Genomic DNA, 21349 nt, shown 5'->3' on the forward strand with positions numbered 1-21349 from the left:
ACTGGGATTACAGGCATGAGCCACCATGCCCGGCTCCTCACTTCAGTTCTGTTGGAGCCCCCATCCACAAAGCAATGAGAAATGCTGAAAGCAGACAGAATGTAGGCGCTCTGGTGACATAGTTCTCCTCATTGATTGGATGGAGTTCCACTGAACATTTGGCCTGTTCCCTAAGGGCCGAGTGACAGCTCAGCAGATGGAGGGGAAAAGACACTCTTAGCTGTGGGAACAGGATGCACAGAGGTTTAGCTGTCTGAAAGGGCAGAGCATTTTCTGTGATCTTGCATCCTGGGAGCTGGCATAACTGAGACTAGAAAGACTGAATGGGAATAGGTTGTGATGTTCTTGCTATGCAAGATCAAGGTCTTTGGATTTTAACGTGATTCTTTCCAGGAATTTGGCTCTGCCCTCGACGAGCCTCACCCCAAAGCTGCTCTTTGGTAACTTACACCATTCCCCCACACCACCATTCCTTGCCTCCTAGGACTTCAGGTTCTCTTTTCTGCCTCACAGCTCTAGGACTCCAGAGTATCAACTGGCAGACGGCCTTCAACCGACAAGCGCATCACACACACAAGTTCTCTAGCCGGGAGCTCATCTTGCGGAGAGGCCAAAACTTCCAGGTCTTAATGCTCATGAACAAAGGCCTTGGCTCTAACGAAAGACTGGAGTTCATTGTCTCCACAGGTACCTGCGCATTCCCCTCCCTGCCCAAACACACACATACCTGAGTAGCCCTTGTGCATTCAAGGAGTGATGGGGACCATAGTGGGACCACTGGCATTGGGCTCTAGCCTTGCTCTGTCAATGATTCAATGTGGCCTTGGGCAAGTTGCTGTCCATCTCTGAGCCTGACTGAGAGTCACCATCCTCAAATCAAGAGGGATCTGGCCTGTATGTTCATTCCAGTTACTTCCAGTGGCAGAATATGGTGCTTCATTGGCTCATGTCCCCCAGACGGGGGTTGTATTGGAACCTGGTCTCTCCACAGTCTGACCAGTGCTTGTTGGTTTTTCTCAACCTCTGTCTTCTTTGACAGGGCCTTACCCCTCCGAGTCGGCCATGACGAAGGCTGTGTTTCCACTCTCCAATGGCAGTAGCGGTGGCTGGAGTGCGGTGCTTCAGGCCAGCAATGGCAATACTCTGACTATTAGCATCTCCAGTCCTGCCAGCGCACCCATAGGACAGTACACAATGGCCCTCCAGATCTCCTCCCAGGGCGGCGTCTCCTCTGTGAAACTTGGGACGTTCATACTGCTTTTTAACCCCTGGCTGAACGGTAGGTGTCTAACCACCCACACTCTCAGCCCTGGCCTAAGCTAGAAAAGAGAAAGGGGATGGGGGAAATGATCTTCACAGGCTCAAGTTTGATTAGGGAAAGTCCATGGGCTGTGGAAAGGGTGCAGAAGCTAGAAATGAGGAGCTCTGACACTTCAGCAGCGTCTGAGTCTGGGCAGTCCCTCTATCTCTCCAAGGCCTCACCATTAAATGGACATCCTGCTGTTTCTTCTGGGAATATTGTCGAGATCACATTGAGCTTTTACAAACTGCATAGCATGGTTCATTTTAAGGGACAATACCACAGTATAATTCCACAGCTTGGAGATAGCTTCCTGCCAGAAAGAGCAGGTGTCTCATCCCCAGGGTCTCATTTTCAGACCCTCAAGTCATCCTAGCTTCTCTTTCCAGCTCATAGTTCCCACAATTGGAGTTGGAAGAATTTCAACCCAAGGGTCAGGGGAGGGCTAAAGGTGGGGCTTGCTCCGACCCCCAGGCCAGTTCAGGAGTTGGAGAAGAGGAGGAATGATCCCTACAGTCCTCCTAGGATTCTAGTCCCTGGTGTCTGCTTTTTGTATCAAACAGCGGATAGCGTCTTTATGGGTAACCATGCTGAGAGAGAAGAGTATGTTCAGGAAGATGCCGGCATCATCTATGTGGGAAGCACAAATCGAATTAGCATGATTGGCTGGAACTTTGGACAGGTAAAAGGGTCATAAGGAGGCTGAGGGTAATGTCCCTTTTACCCAAGAAGCTCAGCAGCTTGCCCCACAGATCAATGGGAAGTCCCACATCTGTCCATCTGCCTGCCCTTCTATTTGTTCATGCATTCAGAAGACTTTCATTGGCCACCTATTATGTGTCAGACCCTGGGATCCACACTAAGGATACAGGAGATGAATAAGACAGATCATCTTTGAAGGGGTCGCAATCTAGTGGGCAAGACAGAACATACACATAACTCAATTGATGCAATGAAGTAGTATTGGTGCCAGGATGCACACATAGATATAAGGCCCCCTAGAGACACTGGGGACAGTGATGTAGCTTCTGTTTTTCATTCCATGTAAAAATGTGATGAAACTTCCTTAGTGTGCCCACTCAGCCTTTCCAAGCCACACCCTCTTGGTCCTTTATTACAGTGATGCCCATTTGAGTCTACAGAGTTCTCAGATTTGGTCAGTTTAGAAAACTTTCAGGTATGCCCTCCACTTTTTATTTTGTCCACCAGACAAAGGCATTAGAATAAAGCACCTTGGGCGGGGTGCCTTGGATATCAGAAGGATGTGTGCTTGGACCATCTACAGACCCTGTCTGTAGTCAACTGGAGCAAGTTGGCTATCTCCTTTATTGTGAGGAAGGAAAAAAGAGAAGGATAGTGAATAGAGTGCACCTAGGAGTGGAACAGAGGCTTTTTTTTTTTTTTTGATGGCATGGTCAGGGAGGGCCTCACTTAGAAAGGAGCCTTTCATCAGGAACCTGAAGGAGATGAGGGCACCAGACAGAGATCCTGGGAAAGAGCATCAGGCAGAAGGAAAAGCAAATGCAAAGACCTAAGTCAAGAGGAGCTCAGCCTTCTCAGTTTGAGAAGCAATGACTTCAATTAAGTCTTATTTTGTGAAAATCGCTTCAAATACATATACTTAACAAGAGATTTTATTTTTATAACTAGTTCTCCAGGAGTCTCAATAACGCGTTCAAGATTGTAGGCAGGCCAGGTACGGTGACTCACGCCTATAATCCCAGCACTTTGGGAGATTGAGGCGGGTGGATCACCTGAGGTCAGGAGTTCAAGACCAGCCTGTCCAAAATGGCGAAACCCTGTCTCTACTAAAAATACAAAAATTAGCTGGGTGTGGTGGTGTGGGCCTGCAATCCCAGCTACTTGGGAGACTGAGGCAGGAAAATCACTCGAACCCAGGAGGAACCCAGGAGGTGGAGGTCACAATGAGCCAAGATCGCGCCACTGCATTCCAGCCTGGGTGACAGAGCAAGACTCCGTCTCAAAAAAAAAAAAAAAAAAAAAGGATGGGAGTCAGAGACAGAAGAAAACTCTGAGATGAGTTTGGCCTGATTATACAGATGGAGAAATCAAGGCCAGACAGGCTAAACGGCTTGCTCCTGAGGTTTGTGGCAGCCAGGGCGTCGGCTAGACCAGGCCACCTCCCATGCATTCACTTTAGGAGAGTTTGCACAAGGTCTTATGCTTTTTTCTTTTTTATAATTTTTTAATTTATTATCCTTTCCTCTCTTTTTTGGTTTTTTGTTTCAAACGCTGTCTTTGAGGAAATACACAGGGTCTTGTGTGTAGTGAGTGCTCTGGATGAGTTTGCGGGGTTGAGGGCTGGGCATGGTGGCTGTCCTCAGTAGCTCTCAGTTCCAGAGGCCACAGAGTCAAAGGATCTGACAGTTCCTGTGGTTCTCACCAGTGTAGTTCCCTTCTTGAGCCAACTCTCCTTGTCATTTCTTTCATTGTAATGTATGGTCTCATTCTGAACAGTTTGAAGAAGACATTCTGAGCATCTGCCTCTCAATCTTGGATAGGAGTCTGAATTTCCGCCGTGACCCTGCTACTGATGTGGCCCGCAGAAATGACCCCAAATATGTTGGCCGGGTGCTGAGTGCCATGGTGAGTAACAGGAAAATGATCACAACTAGTTGTCATAATATATTGAACACCACCTGTGGGCTAGGCACGCACACTCTTTATATATGTCATCTCATTAAAGCCTCACCAATTACAGCTGGTGGTTAGAATCATACACATTTTACCAACTTGGAGCACAAGGCCCCTCTAAGTTACAGGGCTTGCCTGAGGCACACAGTGAGTATGCGGCAGAGGCAGAGCCAGACACAGGTCCAGCCAGCTTCAAAGTCCTTTCCACCACATCATGAAGCCTTTCTCAGAGGAAAAGGGAACTTGCTCTTTGGGTGCCTGCCAAAGATGGGAGAATGCAAATCTAGGGCTCTGCTCCATCATTGGGCCTCCTGGGAAAGGAAGCGAGACCCCTATTGAGCTGGAGGTGGTGACCTCCTTTGCCTAACTCATCTCTTCCGCAGCCCAGAGGACAGCCCAGAGTGTCAGATGGTAGGCTGCCTCATTCATGATCTAGATGGGGAAACAAGCTTGGAGAGCTGAAGTGGCTTGTTCAAACCACACAGCATGCGAGTCAGACCAGAACAAGGCCTTCATGGAAAAGGCCTGTGCCCCTACAACATACACACACACACACACACTCACACACTCACAATCTCTCTCTCTCTCTCACACTCACACACACACAAGCTAGATCCCCTAGGAGGCATCTATGGCTCTGCGCTCATTGCATAGAGAATGTCTCCATCCAGTCTGGGCGTGGTGGCTCACGCCTCTAATCCCAGTGCTTTGGGAGATGGAGGTGGGAAGATGGCTTGAGCCCAGGAATTTGCTGCCAGCCTGGGTAACACAGTGAGATCTCATCTCTACAGAAATTAAACAAAACAAAACAAAACAAAAACAAACCTAGCCAGGCATAGGCAGACACAGTGGCTCACACCTGTAATCCCAGCACTTTGACAGGTGGATGACTTGAGCCCAGGAGTTCAAGACTAGCCTGGACAACATGGCAAACCCTGTCTCTACAAAAAAAAAAAAAAAAAAAAAAAAAAAAAAATTAGCAGGACATGGTTGCATGTGCCTGTAGTCCCAGCTACTTGGGAGGCTGAGGTGGAAGGATCACTTGAGCCCAGGAGGTAGAGATTGTGGTGAGCCAAGATCATGCCACTGTGTTCCAGTCTGGGTGACAGAGTAAGACTCTATCTCAAACAAACAAAAATTAACCAAGCATGGTGGCACATACCTGTAGTCCAGCTACTCAGGAGGCTGAGGCAGGAGGACTACTTGAACCCAGGAGCTTGAGGTTACAGTCAGCTATGATGGCACCACTGCACTCAGGCCTGGGTTATAGAGTAAGACCCTGTTTCCAAAAATATTCGTCCAAAATATCTAAACCTAGATCAACCTGCTCAAAAGTTGTAAGTTAAAAAGCAAAAAGTCATGATCAGGCGCAGTGGTTCACACCTGTAATCCCAGGACTTTAGGAGGCTGAGGCAGGGAATCACTCGAGCCCAGGAGTTTGAGACCAGCCTGGGCAACATAGTGAGACCTCATCTACACACACACACAAGGAGCCAGGCATTGTGGCACATGCCTGTAGTCCCAGCTACTCGGGAGACTGAGCTGGGAGGATTGCATGAGTCCATTGGTCGCAGGCTGCAGTGAGCTATGATTGCACTACTGTACTCCAGCCTGGGTGACAGAGTAAGAACCTGTCTCCAAAAAAAAAAAGGTGAAAAGTCAAAGTGAATTCTTTACTTTAACCCTCTTAAACTAAGTAATTGCCCAGAAATTCTGTAACCTTTATTTATTTATTTCTATGGTTCATGGTTTAGGCATTTCTTGAGCTCTTGACTTTTGAGTTGGATATGTTCATGCTAATGAGCTAGTTACTTGGTTAGAAATGTGAACAACTTCTCAGCTGCATAATAAATATGTGGAGTGCCTCTGAGAGGGCTTCTGGAAAGAGCTGACTCTTAGACTGAGCCTGGCAGGAAAGGAGTAAGGTGGCCCGGGGAACTCAGAGGCTCTAAGGAGATGAACGAGGACCTGAGTAGCTGAGGGAGGGTATGGAGAGGAAGTGAGCCTGGAGCAGAATCTTGAAACCAAATGGCCTGGAAGAGGTTTGATTAAAGCCCTGGTGACTTAGAAAGCTGAGCCTCTTTGTCCTAGGAGAGAGTGGGTGAGGCCAGAGGCTCCTGCAGCCACTGACTCACTCGCACCCCAGGGCCAAACCACTTTATCGTGGAGCCAATTTCCTCAGCTGCACCTCCCAGATGCTCCGTTCAGACCTCCCAGCTGGGCTGGGCCATGAACTAATTATGGCCTGTGCAGAGCTTTGAAATGCCCAGCTTTCAGCCAGAGATGACCATGCTGATAGCCACTTTGGAGGCTGGGGCACCAGTGACTCAGGAGATGGGGAAGGACTGCACAACCTTCTGTCTTGAAGGAGGCTCTGTCTTGCCTGACTCTGCCATGACAGCCCAGGCCCTCCTGGAAGGGGAGCAGAACTCACCACTGCACTGAGGGGTGGCAAGGCTGGCCACGGCCTGTTCTGGGCAGGGATCCTTTTGTGTCCAGACTGTCCATTCTCATAGGCCTTGCCCCTTACAGGCACTCCAAGGAGAGGGAGTAAGACACACAGGCTGGAGGAGCCCTCGGAGATCCTGGTCCAGCCTCTCATTGCACAGTTTAGATAAACGACAGCCAAAGTTTCATAAACCCTGACCCTTGACTACAGAAGACACCTCCAAGCGCCTTTGTCTTAACTTTCCCTTGAAAATTCTCTTCCCTATTGGAAGGTGAAGAACTAAGGCCTGGAGAGGTGAACAGACCTTTGTGCAATCATCAAGTTGGCAAGTGGCAAAGTGGGGCTTGTAACCTCGCTGTCTCCTTTTCTCTTTTAACTTTTATTGTGGAAAAGTTCAGACCTATATGAAAGTAGAGAGAAAAGCATAATGAACTCCTGTGTATGCATCTCAAGCTTCAACAATTACCCCTTCAAGGCCGGTGTCATTTCATCTCTGACCCTCTCTTTCACACATGATTTGATAAATCTTAGACATTACACATTTGTCATCATTTCACCTGTAAATATTTCCAGGTGTGTCCCTAAAAGACAATGGAGCTCAGGTCTCTTGATTTCTAGTCCAGTGATCTTTTCAGGCTGCCTCTTGGTTGTGTCACTTAGATAAGAACCTTGCCTTAAATTGAATAAATGAACGAGTAAACTAACAAACGAACAAATAGCTGAATGAATGAAAGAAAAGGAATACTCTATCTTTATTCTTTCCAAGAAGAAGTTAGTTGCTGAAGTTCTAAAGTGACTTTCTGGCAGGGGTGCGGTGGCTCACGCCTATGATCCCAGCACTTTGGGAGCCGACATGGGCAGATCACTTGAGATCAGCCTGACTAGCATGGTGAAACCCCATCTCTACCAAAAATACAAAACCTAGCCGGGCATGGTGGCACGCATAATACCAGTTACTCAGGAGGCTGAGCCAGGAGAATTGCTTGAACCTGGGAGGCGAAGCTTGCAGTGAGCCAAGATCACGCCACTGCACTCCAGCCTGGGTGACAGAGAGAGACTCCGTATCAGAAAATAATAAATAAATAAATAAATACAGTGATCTTTTTGTAAGACCATACACCAAAAAAGAGTTTCAAACCATGGACTCCCAGGCAGACAGATAACAGTGGTAGCCTGTGAATTCTTTCCTACCAGAAGTCCCCTGCAAGCTGGATTTGTGCCCTGCCTTGCCACAGGCAAGCTGTGCTGTCTGTTTCCCATGTCAGGCTGCCACACAGGAATGACGTGTGGATCAAGGACAATCAAACATGGCCTGTTTGGGAAAGCACCTCTAAACTCGTAAACCACTCCATACCCCTAGGGGTTAAGTGTTACAATGATCATCCCCAAGTCACCTAGAAAGACAAAGAAAAGTTCAATCATGGTCCTTGGCTTCCTTCCTCATCTCCCCACCTTGTCCTCTGAATTCTGCATGTCAGTCTCCCTAGGAAAGGCATTAGTGCTGACTCATTTTGGGGGGTGGTTTCTGCCCAGATCAATAGCAATGATGACAACGGTGTGCTTGCTGGGAATTGGAGCGGCACTTACACGGGTGGTCGTGACCCAAGGAACTGGAACGGCAGCGTGGAGATCCTCAAGGACTGGAAAAAATCTGGCTTCAGCCCAGTCCGATATGGCCAGTGCTGGGTCTTTGCTGGGACCCTCAACACAGGTACCTTGGGTGTGGTGTGCCTTCGCTGGGTCAGTGGGTGGCAGTGGGCTATGCCAAGGTACCGTCTCCACCACCTGAGTTCTCATGCCCACCCTGACTTGCAGCGCTGCGGTCTTTGGGGATTCCTTCCCGGGTGATCACCAACTTCAGCTCAGCTCATGACACAGACCGAAATCTCAGTGTGGATGTGTACTACGACCGCATGGGAAACCCCCTGGACAAGGGTAGTGATAGTGTATGGTAAGTATCTCACCCTTTGCCTGAACCTCGAGCACCACATTTGAGTGGCTTCTCGCTCTCACCATCCTCCTGAGACCCAGGTCCAGACAGGAGTTGCAAGGCAAGTAACATGTCATCACAGCGTGTAGAATGGAAATGCTGGCAACGCTGATTACACACTTAGCAGCACCCAAGACACCTCTTCTCGGTGCTCTGCGGTCTGCTAGTCTGGTCTCTCTTGCCGCCGTCAGACGAAGGGTCTGATCCCAGTGAAAGACAGGGCTCCTAAATTCACTCTGAATTTATGGGATCCATTGGACCTTATACTACTTTGGAAGAGAAAAATCCATATGACTTGTAAACTTTCTTTTTTTTCTTTTTTTTTTTTTTTGAGATGGAGTCTTGCTCTGTCACCCAGGCTGGACTACAGTGGCGTGATCTCGGCTCACTGCAACCTCCGCTTCCCGGGTTCACGCCATTCTCCTGCCTCAGTCTCCCAAGTAGCAGGGACTACAGGTGCCCACCACCACGCCTGGCTAATTTTTTTGTATTTTGAGTAGAGACAGGGTTAAACTTTCTTAAAGAGAATAAGAAGAGCAACACATCTTCTCTTAGCATATATATATATATATATAGAGAGAGAGAGAGAGAGAGAGAGCTATTATACACCTTGGTTGACATCAAAAGTTCAGAGTTTATTCTGGATTCTGGATGATAACAATTAGTTTTTTTTTGAGATGGAGTTTCATTCTTGTTGCCCAGGCTGGAGCACAATGGCACAATCTCGGCTCACTGCAACCTCATGTTCTCAGGTTCAAGTGATTCTCCTGCCTCAGCCTCCCAAGTAGCTGAGATTACAGGCATGCACCACCATGCCCAGCTAATTTTTGTATTTTAGTAGAGACGGGGTTTCACCATGTTGGTCAGGTTGGTCTTGAACTCCTGACCTCAGGCCATACACCCGCCTCAGCTTTCCAAAGTGCTGGGATTACGTGCGTGAGCCACTGCACCCGGCCAAAATGTTGTATATATATTTGGGCATTTATATTCTTAACCATAAATATGCCATGTGCACACTATCAATACACACACACACACGTAATTTAATGATAGATGCCACAGGAAGTAGATTATATGAAATGTGTAGACTTATATCTGTAACTGCATAGAGCACCAGATAGATAGATGTTATATAGATAAAAATAGATATTGTTACAACTGTTTAAGGTTACATCATATACTAAGTTATTACTGGATGGCAATTGGCAATGATGTTTATATCTGTATATACACATAGATATCTATGTGTCTATATAAAGTACCCATCTATCTATTCTTTTAATCCATTTCAAAGGCTACACACACACATAGTTGCTCACATGCATGTATATGTCTAGATAATCATATGACAGATGTCATCTTATTTTCAGATGTTCAATTTTAAGGTAGTCTGCATAAAATATTTGTATTACTTATCATTACCAGAATAAATATATCTAACTTATCTGAAATGTGCTTAATGTAACTAAGGGTATAAAATGAAAGGAAAATAGCTAATAATGGAAAACACTGTTAAAACAAATAAATAACAACTCCATGCCAACAACCGAATTGAATAATAAAAGCATCCTTTCCCTTCTGAAAGAGAGTGAGGCTTATGTAACTCATCCCAGGGTCAATGGATTCCGGGGTTTTACTGGGGGAGAGAAAGCTTATTTAAGGAGCTTCTTTCTTGATCTGCACATATGCAACTTTCTCTCTAATGATATCGCTTACTTGTGGCCAGATTTTGTTTTCCCTGGGCTTTTCTTTGTTCTTGTGTCCAAAATCCCATCACAACCAGCTCTGATCATTGGGGCTATGCCATTCCTAACTTTAGTTTCTTCTACAAAAGGAGATGGTTGGTCAGACAAGTTGGAGGTCCCCTCAGCATATCCTTTCTGTGATTATCCTGTACACTAGGAACTGCAGGGACATGGAAAGCTTAAGTCTCAGTTCCTCCACTGAAAGCATTTATGGTGCTGTTAGGAGACAAGGGGTGGGGAAGCCACTAGTAGAGGCTAATTAGCAACACAGCATGGTGTGTGATGCCCAGACAAGTGATTAAGACAAGGATACTGGCAACTTGGAGGAAATCCTCAAGGAAGGTGTCCTGGAAGCGGGAAAGTGAGGCTTTTAAGCTAAATTTAGAATTAGAACCCAAGTCTCCTGGTTAGTGATTCACACTGCCCCCCACATCAGCTTAACATCACCTTTGGGACAAGTAGGAGCTGATGGAGACATTCCAGGGTGGCTCCCTGGTAACTTCTGTGGCCTATGGGAGGGGGCCAGATGCAGAAGCTCTGACTGTTCCTGAGGATCTTGTCACTCCTCCCTTCCTCTCCCCTTTTCTGAACCTTCTCAGAAAGCCAAGGGAGCTGATAGTTACTCCCTACACCATTCCCTACAGCTGATGGTTGAGGGAGCCAGCCCTGGAGGGCATGAGGACAGGGAGTCCCAAGCACTAGCTCCAGCCCTACTACCAAATTGCTGTGAGGCTTGTGCAAGGCAATTTATCCTTCTGGTGCCAAGTTTCTTCATATGTGAAATATAAGGGTCAGCCTAGGACTAGATGATTTCTTAAGTCCTTTGCCAGCTTAAACTTTTAAATTCTCTGGAGCTTCAGCCCATTCCACTTTCTATAAGAGAGCTAGCCCTCCCAACCAAGGGAGCCCTACTGTTCCTTCCCTGTTAAATCCCATGCAGGGGAGAGCTAAACCAAGAGCCAGCTTCTGCCTGGAGTGAAATTACTAAGCTGTTATTATAAGGGCAACTGGAGTTTGGACAGAAAACCTCTGATATGAATCTTTGTATGTTACCAAAAAGTCTTGAAAGCTTTGGAACCGTGCCCAGATTTGCCTAAAGTAATAGAATGTGAGAATCAGGGGAGGTTAAGCATAGAAGTGCTTAGTAATAGTAACAGCAGCAAATAATAATTTGTTGAGCAATTGTTGTGTGCCAGGTACTGTTCTAAGTGCTTACATTTCATCTTCACAAATGACGTAGGCATTGTTATTTTCATCCCCAATTTATTTTTTATGGATGAGAAAACAAAGGCCCTGAGAGAAGTAACCTAAGATTAAACACTTGGACACATGTAGACACTCTTAAGCGCATAACATTATGTAAGTTCCTTGCCTTTGCTACACCTCAATTTCCCACTTGTAAAACAAAGGGCCAGATCAGGGGACCTCAGTAACATTTTCTAGGCCTTTCTTTTAATCAGATTCACAGCAGCCAGTGGGGTGAATTTTTTTCTAAACCACTTTGCTCATACCAATGGTCTGGCTTAAGAGGCACACAGCTCCGGAGTATTCACTGTCTTCCGAGTCAGGACACTTTTCGGGGGAGCTGAGTTTGGGATGCTTCTTTGAGATGTCCTCCTTCGGGGCCACTGCAAAGGAGGTCTCTGAAGCCTATTCAGCCACCGAGCAGCAGCCGAATGATTTAGAACAGTCTAGTCAAATTATCTTGACTTTTCTGACTTGTTTTCTTCATTCATTTGACATGATCCCCCAATTTCTAGAGTCACAGATCTGACTCTACCTGTAGACTTTGCAGAACTCTGAGGTAGAAGGCACCTAGAGACTGCCCAGCCCTGCCAGGGAGGTGGAGTCAGGCAGTGCCTCCAGCTGTCAGCACCCACACCTCAGCCAAGCCCCTGGCTCCTCGTGCAATCTCTCCACGGCCTCTGCCTCTGAATACCTGCTTCCACTAGTCCTGAACTCGCTCCTAGGCCCTTAGTGAGGAAGCGACAGAGAGTGGTTTCAGCCCAGAAACAATTCAATTCAGCAAACGTGATTCCGTGCACACCTGCACTGGACTCTGGGCACCAAGAGGAACAAGATGTGCTGGAGGAGGGTTTTCGTTTATTTGTTTTATAACGGGGCCTTAGAGACTGAATAGAGGAGTTTACAGCTGCATTAAAAGCTTGGCAAGTATGGAGTTGCAATGAAATCAATGAATTACTTGCAAGATTCGAGACAGCACAGAGGTATGGTTGGCACTCTCTCGGCGTGTCAGGAAAGGCATTTTTGGCAGAGGTAGTATCCGAACAAAATTTGGGAGGACAAATGGGAGTTTACCTACAGAAGGGTGGGGTTTGGGGCCACTTTCTAGGCAAAGTCTCCTAACTCTGTGAATTCAAAGGTAAGCATAGCACAGTTGGTGTCTGTAGAGCAGTGGTTTATAAATGTCAAAGACTGCATCAGAATTAATATGGGTGGGGAAAGATGAAAGCAGCAGAAATCTGCACGTTTTAATAAATGCCTCGGGTAGTTCTGATGCCCACAGCCTGTCCTCTCCTGAGCTCCTGCTCCTGAAACCCTCAGGAAAGGAGTGGAGCCCGAGGTTGAGGGGTGGGAGAGAGTGTGGCGCACAACCAGAAACTCACACAGGAATTTCCACATGGCGCCACTGGGCATCAGAAAGACGCACATCCCAAATATTTCTGTGTAAGTGAAGTGGCTGACTTTTGCCTGAGGGAGGAACCAGGATGTAGTTGTTTTCTGATCTGCCTTAAATTCCTGCCTTGCAAGCAAGTATTAAAATACAGCTACTTATCACTTTTTCTTTTTTTTAACCAACCTACCCTTCCCCTCAGTTGCTCTGCCAGGAGCAAACTGAGTGTGAAACTTGGTGTCCTCACTCACTTTCTCATCCCTCCCTTGCCCCTTTCACCCACCTAGGACCATCTTCCCACACTTCTTCCCTTGCCTTCTCCTTGGTGAGTTCTAACCGACCATGAAGGCCTGTCCAAAAAGACTTCCTGGGTCCTGGAGATCATTTTTATGATGCCCTTTTAAAAATAATTATAGAAAAATTCAAAATACATAAAGAAATAAAAATCATTTATGATCTTATTCACATATCTTCAACACTTGGTAGTTTTCCATTCATCTTTTCTCTATGAGTTATTGTTATTTATAGAACTGGGATGATACATTTTACAAGGCATGAGTAGAAGACAGAGCATATAATAGATACATCCCATTTTTTCCCACACCTCGAAACCAACCACTTCACCTTTAGTTTTAGTCATGTTTTTTTTTCACTAAACATTATATCATGAACATTCCCCCATGTCATTAAAAAATCTTCAAAAATAAGATCATTTCAAATACATCAAAAATGCATCATATTCTGTTATATGGAATGGAACCGATGTAAAATCAAGTTACATAAAATGGAACCTACCATTAACCTGTTTCCCTTTTTTAAGCCCATCTGCCTGGATTGAAATCCCACTCTGCTTAATTACTCACTGTAAGACCTTCTCAGTCACTTAACTTCTCTGAACCTCAGTTTCCAGAGTTGCTGAATGGGGAATAATAATTATTTCTGTCTTTTAGGGTGTTGTAAGTTAATGTATGCAATAACACAGTTAGAACACAACTTTCTGTGTTAACACTGTGTTAGCTATGATTATTCAACTTACATGTATTTTCTAATTATAGAAGTAATGAGTAATTCACATGATAGAAAATAAAAACATTACATTACAGAAATAAGTAACATAAAATTTAGTTTATATGCACTATATACATGATACATACACCAAACTGTTCATGGTGGATATCTAAGAAAATAGAATTATTGGAGACTAACTTTCTCCAATGTTTTATGTATAATTTTTTAACAAATGGATTTATCATACATCTACATATATACATATAGGTGTTTTTTCTTTTTCCTTTTTTATTTCCGTAGATTTTTGGGGAACAGGTGGTATTTGGTTATATAAGTTCTTTAGTGGCGATTTGTGAGATTTTGGTGCACCCATCTCCTGAGCAGTATACACTGAACCCAATTTGTAGTCTTTTATCTCTCACGCCCTTCCCACCTTTTCTCTCTGAGTCCCCAAAGTCCATTGCATCATTCTTATGCCTTTGCATCCTCATAGCTTAGCTTGACTTATGAGTGAGAACATATGATGTTTGGTCACACTGATTTTCTTATTTCATGATATCTCTTAGACATCTCTCCATGTAAGTACTAGATTGATTTTGCTTGTTCTTTTTGACAGCCGTTTGATATCCCATTCCATGTCTCTGCCACCATTTGTCTGCCAGTTCCCTTGTTGATGAACTTTTGCTCCAACACTTTTGCTATTACAAACAATGCCTCAGTGGATACCTTTAGATATACATCTATGTGCACTTACATGAGTTTTTCCATGGGAGAAATTCCTAGATGTGGACCTACTGGCTCAGTGAGTATGTAGATTTTTAAAGGTTTTTATACTCGTTGCCAAATTGCTTTCCACAGAGGTCATAGCAATTTAAACTCCCACCAGTGGGGTATGACAGTGCTTGTTTTCCCACCCGGAATGAGCACCACAATGAGTATCACCCTATGCTTTAATCTCTGTCAGTCTAATAGCTGTCATCTATGTATCTCTGTCGTATTATCTCTTTGTCATTTTAATTTTCTTTTAATAGTACTGAGGTTAAAACTATTCTCATATGTTCAGTGGTTATTTGTATTTCTTGTAAAAATTGCCTGCTCATTGCTATTTATGGGCATGCTTTTCTTTTTCTATTTCTTATTTTTTCATCACTTAGTTCAAGGAAAGTATGCTTTCTCTTATCAATTTGTAAGTACATTACAATATTGATACAGTAAATCCCTTGCATGTATGTTGGATATATTTTCTCTGCTTTATTGATTTTTTTCAATCATTTGTCTCACTGCCTTCAAACTGGATAGTTTCTAGTCATCTATCTTCAAATGTATTGACTCTTTCCTCTGTCATCTCTATCCTGCTAATAAGTTTATTTATCATTTAATTTCAGATATTGGTCTTTTTTCCAGTTAAAAATTTTCTATTTGGTTCTTTTTTCATATTTTCTCTTTCTCAGCCCAAAGTTTATCTCTTTTCATTCGTTATGAGCATATTTTCCTTTATTTCATTGAGCCTAGCTCTAGTAGCTGCTTTAGTCTTTGTCCAACAATTCCAACATCTGGATTATTTTATGGTTGGTCTCTGTGGATTGTCTTTTCCCTTGAGGATAAACCACATTTTCCTGGTTCTTTGCTTGTTGAGTAATTTTGGCTCATACCCCAGATGTTGCATGTGTCTGAATTCTGTTATCTTGTTTTAGCTGCTTATCTTGGGTGACTCAACGTGCAAATTGTTTTCCCTGCAGTAGACAGTGGCTCTGCTCTCAGTTCAGTACTTTTATCTCCGGCTGAACGGCTCGTGGTCTGCCTCATCCATGCATGACTGAGGGTCACCCAGAGGTTTGGGCAGCTTCCTTGACTCTTTCCAGAATTCCCCCCTCATTCTCCAGCAACCCAGGTTGGTCCAGGCTCTGTTCCTGGTTCCTCAGGTCAGAAAGCTGTGGGCTGCCTGTCGAGTTCTTGCTCCATGTACTTTACCCCAACTGTGGCCTTTCCTTGGAGCAAACTCATACAAAGTGCAGCTTCTCCACGTTCTGATTCCTCTCCAAAATCATCATGCTTTGATCATGCTCAGGTGTCTTTTCTAGTTTTTCATTTTTCCCCCACAATTTCTCATTATATGCAAAAAGATTCATCTGTTTTGAGCTTACCCTTCATACCAAGAACAGAACTACAGGTTTTTTGTTTGTTTACATGTAGTTTCAATATTTTTACATACTCAAATATATGAGTCTCTTCCTTTATGGCCTCTAAAATGGGTGGTGTGCTTAGAACTGTCTTTTCCACCTTATGAGTATAGAAATTTTTTTGGTGGGCGTGGTGGTTCACACCTGTAATCCCAGCACTTTGGAAGGCCAAGGCAGGCAGATCATGAGGTCAGGAGCTGGAGACCATCCTGGCTAACATGGTGAAATCCCGTCTCTACTAAAATTACAAAAAATTAGCCAGGCGTGGTGGCGGGCACCTGTAGTCCCAGCTACTCGGGAGGCTGAGGCAGGAGAATGGTGGGAACCCAGGAGGTGGAGCTTGCAGTGACCCAAGATTGTGCCACCATACTCCAGCCTGGGCGACACAGCGAGACTCCGTCTCAACAAAAAAAAAAAAAAAAAAAAAAAAAAAAAAAAGAAAAAGAAAGAAAGAAATTTTTTTCCAGGTTGACTAGAACTTGGATTTATGTCGAACTTATGTTTTCTTCATGTTGAACTGAAAAGTGCCAAGACCAGTGTGACTGTAGTTTCCATGGGAGTGGAGAGGAGAGAAGAGGGCAGAATTGGGGGACGGAATGAGTAAGACCTTGGCTACCTGGTTGTGCCTGGCGTCGGGTGAGTGGTGACTGAGGCTTACAAATTGAGACACAAGACGAAGAACATTTGAGGCCTGGCAGATGTCATTCTTCAGTTCAGATCCCAGCCAAGAGACGGTGTGGCTCTTCGGTAGGCCAGTCACTCCTGCAGCAACCCCATTCATTTTCGGCCCACACCGAGCACAGAAGCATAACCTGCCAAGCACAGGGAGAAAGCTGTGTGGGTTTGTCCCTGGGTGGCTGGCTCCAATCTGGATTCATTCTGCTCCTTAGAAAGGTGCGTGCTGGTCAAGGCTTTGACTTTTGAGTTAGGCATACATGGGTCCACATTTTGACCCTACCATTGTTAACTGCTTAACTTCTCTGAGCCCAAGTTTCCCTTTTTATAAAACGGGCATAAAAATGGTACCCATTTCACAGTGCTGTAGGATTTCCACGAGACGATGCTCACCAGGGCTTAGCATAACAGCTGTCACAGGACAAACTCACTCAATGCACGTTGTCGTGCTGCACTGTCGGGGCGAAGATGTGCTGTCTTGCCACTCATCTGCTGTGTGGTCTTGGGCAAGCGCTGCAGTCTCTGGTTCTATCTGCAGGAATTTCCATGTCTGGAATGAAGGCTGGTTTGTGAGGTCTGACCTGGGTCCCTCGTACGGTGGATGGCAGGTGTTGGATGCTACCCCGCAGGAAAGAAGCCAAGGTAACTTCTCTGGGTGTGGTTCTGAGTCGTGAGCCTTACAGTTATTTACAGCCGTGGACAGCAGCATAGGGAAGTAACTCCAAAGCCCTCTCCCTCTGGAATGCATGATGGGATTAAAACAAAAATAGTTTAAAAATAGATCTCCCCTGCTAATTTTGTTTGGCTCGGGCTGCTATTTAAATGAGTGCCTGCCCTGCACCCACAATGGCCACTGTTGCTGCACAGAGCCTTGGCACAGGCCAGGTGAGCAGGGAGAGCAGTCTTCCTCTGCCAGTAATGATTATCCTGCACCAACTGCAGCAGCCTCTCCTTCCCAGCACAGAAAATTTGTGGTTCCCTGTTGCCCTTGGGGTTTACTCCACGTTCTCCACTGGTCACCACCCACAGCAGCTCCCTCTGGCACACGAAGCTCCCCCTTAGGCAGGCCGCCTCTGCCATCCCCATCCCGGGCCTCTGCTTCCTCCTCTGGCCTCCCTCTGTCTCCTGCCCCATTAGGGGTTGGGTCCCAGGTTCTCCGGGAGCCTTTCTTCTTCCCTTCTCTGACCTGTAGAGCATGCCTTGTCTGTTACCCTCATTTTCAATTGTTTTTTGAAACATTAAAAAGTGATATATGGGATTGGGCGTGGTGGCTCACACCTGTAATCTCAGCATTTTGGGAGGCTAAGGAGGGTGGATCACTTGAGATCAGGAGTTCAGGACCAGCCTGACCAACATGGTGAAACCCCGTCTCTACTAAAAATATAAAATTAGCCAGGCGTGATGGCACATGCCTGTAATCCCAGCTACTTGGGAGGCTGAGGAGGGGGAATCGCTGCAACTCAGGAAACAGAGGTTGCCGTGAGCCGAGATCACACCATGGCACTCCGGCCTGGGAGACAGAGCAAGACTCCATCTCAAAAAAAATTTTAAAAAAGGTGATTTATGAAGTAATATGTGCATGTAGTTGAAAAAACTTCAAACTATTCTAAAAGGACTAACAATGAAAATTAAGTCTTACCCCACCCCCCAACCCCTAGCTCCTCTACCAGAATCAGTGCATGCTACTAGATTTGGGGGCTTGGAGGAAACCGAGATGTCTGCTAGGCCACTATTTTCCGAAAGTGTCATTGTGACCCATTAGTGGTTATAAAATCTAGTTAGTGGGTTGTGGCCATCATTTTAGAAAAGGAAAGTGAAATTGAATGGAATGGAAAGTGGGGAAAAGAACATAAACTATCAAGGCTCATTAGATATAGTTAGACTAAAGACCATTGTCCTGTGAAACTTTTGTTTCTGTATCACATGTGTGCCAAGATGTCAAATGTATTTCTTTCTTTCTAGGGGTTGTGGTGAAAAAAGATGAAAGTCACTGACATCTATCTATCTATCTATCTATCTATCTATCTATCTATCTATCTAAGCTTCCTATGCTGAGTGCTAAGAAGAGGGAAGAAATGCTCAGGCTTAGGAACTCAGAGGAACAAGAGGTCCCTGCAGGCTGCATGTTCAGGGAAGTCTTCTAATAGGAAAGTGATGAGCTTCTAGGTCAGAACGATTTGCAGAGGTAGAAAAGAGGCAGCCACCCTGAGCACGAGACAGCAAGACTTTCCTCTTTAGGAAACAGACCAAGGACAGTGGGTCAGCATGGATTAGGCACCCGGAATGCAGAATTGTGTAGTCTTATGTAGAGGTTGAGTCTGACCAGCAAGAGAATAATAGCCCAGGAGGGTCTCTGCGGAATGCCAAATGAGTGGGACACACACTCAGGGATAAAGGAATTTGGGCAGTGCAGAGGCAGGGCTTTGCAGCAGTCCTGGAAGGCCCTGGGGAATCGGGCACTGGGCAGGCTGTGGCCTTGGCATATATCCAGCTTCTGCATCTTGGCCTCCAGGGGTGTTCCAGTGCGGCCCCGCTTCAGTCATTGGTATTCGAGAGGGTGATGTGAACCTGAACTTCGACATGCCCTTTATCTTCGCGGAGGTGAATGCCGACCGCATCACCTGGCTGTATGATGGCACCACCGGCAGACAGACGAAGAATTCCGTGGATACTCGCACCATTGGCAGGTACATCAGCACCAAGGCAGTGGGAAGTAACGCTCGCATGGACGTCACGGACAAGTACAAGTACCCAGAAGGTAGGAGGGATGCTGGTGGGGCAGTGCTGCGAGGGGTTCTATTGTGGGAGGATGGCTCTGAGGGTGGAGAGGAGAAAAGGCCTCACCCTCCCCCGCACTGGCAGCCAGTTCTGCCTGAATGATAGGATTGTTCCCTAGCACCTAACCCCCACCTCCCAGCACTGTTTCCAGAGGGAACAAAACCATCATGGGCAGCTGCTGTGCCAGTGGAAGTTTGCTGCAGGGCACGGGTGGCTGTCAACCCAACCCAGCCCATCCCCAGCTGTGTCTCTGTCTCAACTGCACAGCTAGGGTGACAGCACCATGACTGAGCATCATAAGGAGAGACAAGGCCCCCATGAAAGGCCTCCAAGGGCTTTGGGAGAGATTTCTCCATCAGTCTGCTCCCCTAGCCTCTGAGAAACTCAGGGAGAAAACCATCTGAACAAAGAAATGGACAAAGAAACCCAGAGACTTGGGCTTGCATTGTGCACATTTGGAGGTCTCCGAAGAGGCCAGATGAGGTGTGACTACATGGTATGAATGCCCGGGCTCCTGAAATCTCAGGCATGCATACATTGCTGGTCCCCCTAAAGTCACCTTGGAAGGCCAGTTGCTGTGAGGCTGCCTCGACTCAATTACATTTGCTTCCCAGAGTTGCTTTTGAAACCAGCAGCGCATCTCTTGGAGGATTCTCAATGATGATAAAAGTTCTGCATTTGAAGACGAAGTTCATTTTTAGAAACAGCCGAAAGTAATTTAGTGCTTGCTCTTGCAGGCCACAGTCACTCCTTAATGGGGTCAACATTTCACTCTTTCTAAAATGCTTTGAAACGGTTCATTCCATTGATCCTCACAGTTGGTTCTGAGGGGTCAAGAAAAGCATTCTCATAAATGTGCACACAGTACCCTCTAAAGTAAGCCCTGAATCTCTAAGTGACTGTTGGCTATTGGTGTTGGCCGAGTTTACAAAAAAGGAAAGCTGAGCGCAGGCAATGGGGTCAGTCCAAGCGGGTCCCCCCCGGGTGCTGGTATTTGTGAACAATTGGAGGCACAATTTTAGGGTTATGAGATTGGTGGCCTCAATTTGGCCCCAGTCTTCCTCTGCAGGTCATTCCCAAGATTGAGCTCAGATAGACCTTCGCTCAGTCAATAAACATGTTCTGAGCCCCTACTGAGTGCTTGCTTCATGCTGGGCCTTGCGGATGCAACAGAGGACGCTGCAGATGGGCTGGGGGTGTGGAGATGTAGGACAAGTATTTTCAACAATGTTATGACGTAGAAACAAGCGTAGGGGGCCAGGGAGTAAAAACTTGGGGGCGGAAGGTGAACTCCAGCCCTACCAGCCATAATTGTGTGGCCTCGAGCAAGTTTCCTCTGATCTCTGAGCTCTGGCTTCCTCACCTGAAGAATGAGAAGAGCAATGCCTGTCTTTAGCAGGATTTAAATGAGCTAAGGTATACAAAGTGCCAAGTGCAGTGCCTGGCATATAGTCAGGACTTGATAAATAGCAGTGGTGCTGTTTATCAATTTGAACCTCTATAGCCTCACTGGAACAATGACTTCCCAAGGTGACTATTTTGCAGGTGCTGCTTACATGACTGTATGATCCTGTGGGGTTCCTTACCTTACCCCCACACCTTGATCTCTGGCTGTCTCAGCCAAACCTCCTAAACAATGGAGAACGGGCAGGTCCATTGTGGGGGCAGGGGAGGGGGTCCCTGCAGGACTCCTAGCAATGCCTCAGCCCTTACATGACAGGACAGATCACCCTGCCTGATGTTGCCCAGATCTTACCCAATGATTCTAGCTTCTCTCTGAGGGCCTCAGGGAGGAAAAGCCCATAAAATAGGTTGCTACGTATTGATGCAATAGCAACAGCAAAGGGAGAAAACAACAGGAGGAAGCTTAGCCTTGAGTAAGCCCAGCAGATGACCTATATAGGCATGGAGGCTCCGAGCCTCATTGTGCAAAA

General features: G+C 46.0%; 1 protein-coding gene across 1 annotated transcript in view; it reads left to right on the forward strand.

Annotated features, from left to right (window-relative positions):
- TGM3 (transglutaminase 3) overlaps nt 1-21349 on the forward strand; it is a 137815-nt gene that overhangs the window by 105708 nt on the left and 10758 nt on the right. The window contains exons 4-11 of the mRNA XM_050806890.1: nt 514-687; nt 1040-1279; nt 1864-1982; nt 3779-3907; nt 7938-8115; nt 8220-8355; nt 17176-17279; nt 19150-19395. Of these exons, the coding sequence (XP_050662847.1) occupies nt 514-687; nt 1040-1279; nt 1864-1982; nt 3779-3907; nt 7938-8115; nt 8220-8355; nt 17176-17279; nt 19150-19395 (1326 nt within the window). The remainder of the gene's footprint in view (nt 1-513; nt 688-1039; nt 1280-1863; nt 1983-3778; nt 3908-7937; nt 8116-8219; nt 8356-17175; nt 17280-19149; nt 19396-21349) is intronic.

The sequence above is a fragment of the Macaca thibetana genome, chromosome 10 (genome assembly GCF_024542745.1).
Source record: "Macaca thibetana thibetana isolate TM-01 chromosome 10, ASM2454274v1, whole genome shotgun sequence".
NCBI classification, from domain to species: Eukaryota; Metazoa; Chordata; class Mammalia; order Primates; family Cercopithecidae; genus Macaca; species Macaca thibetana.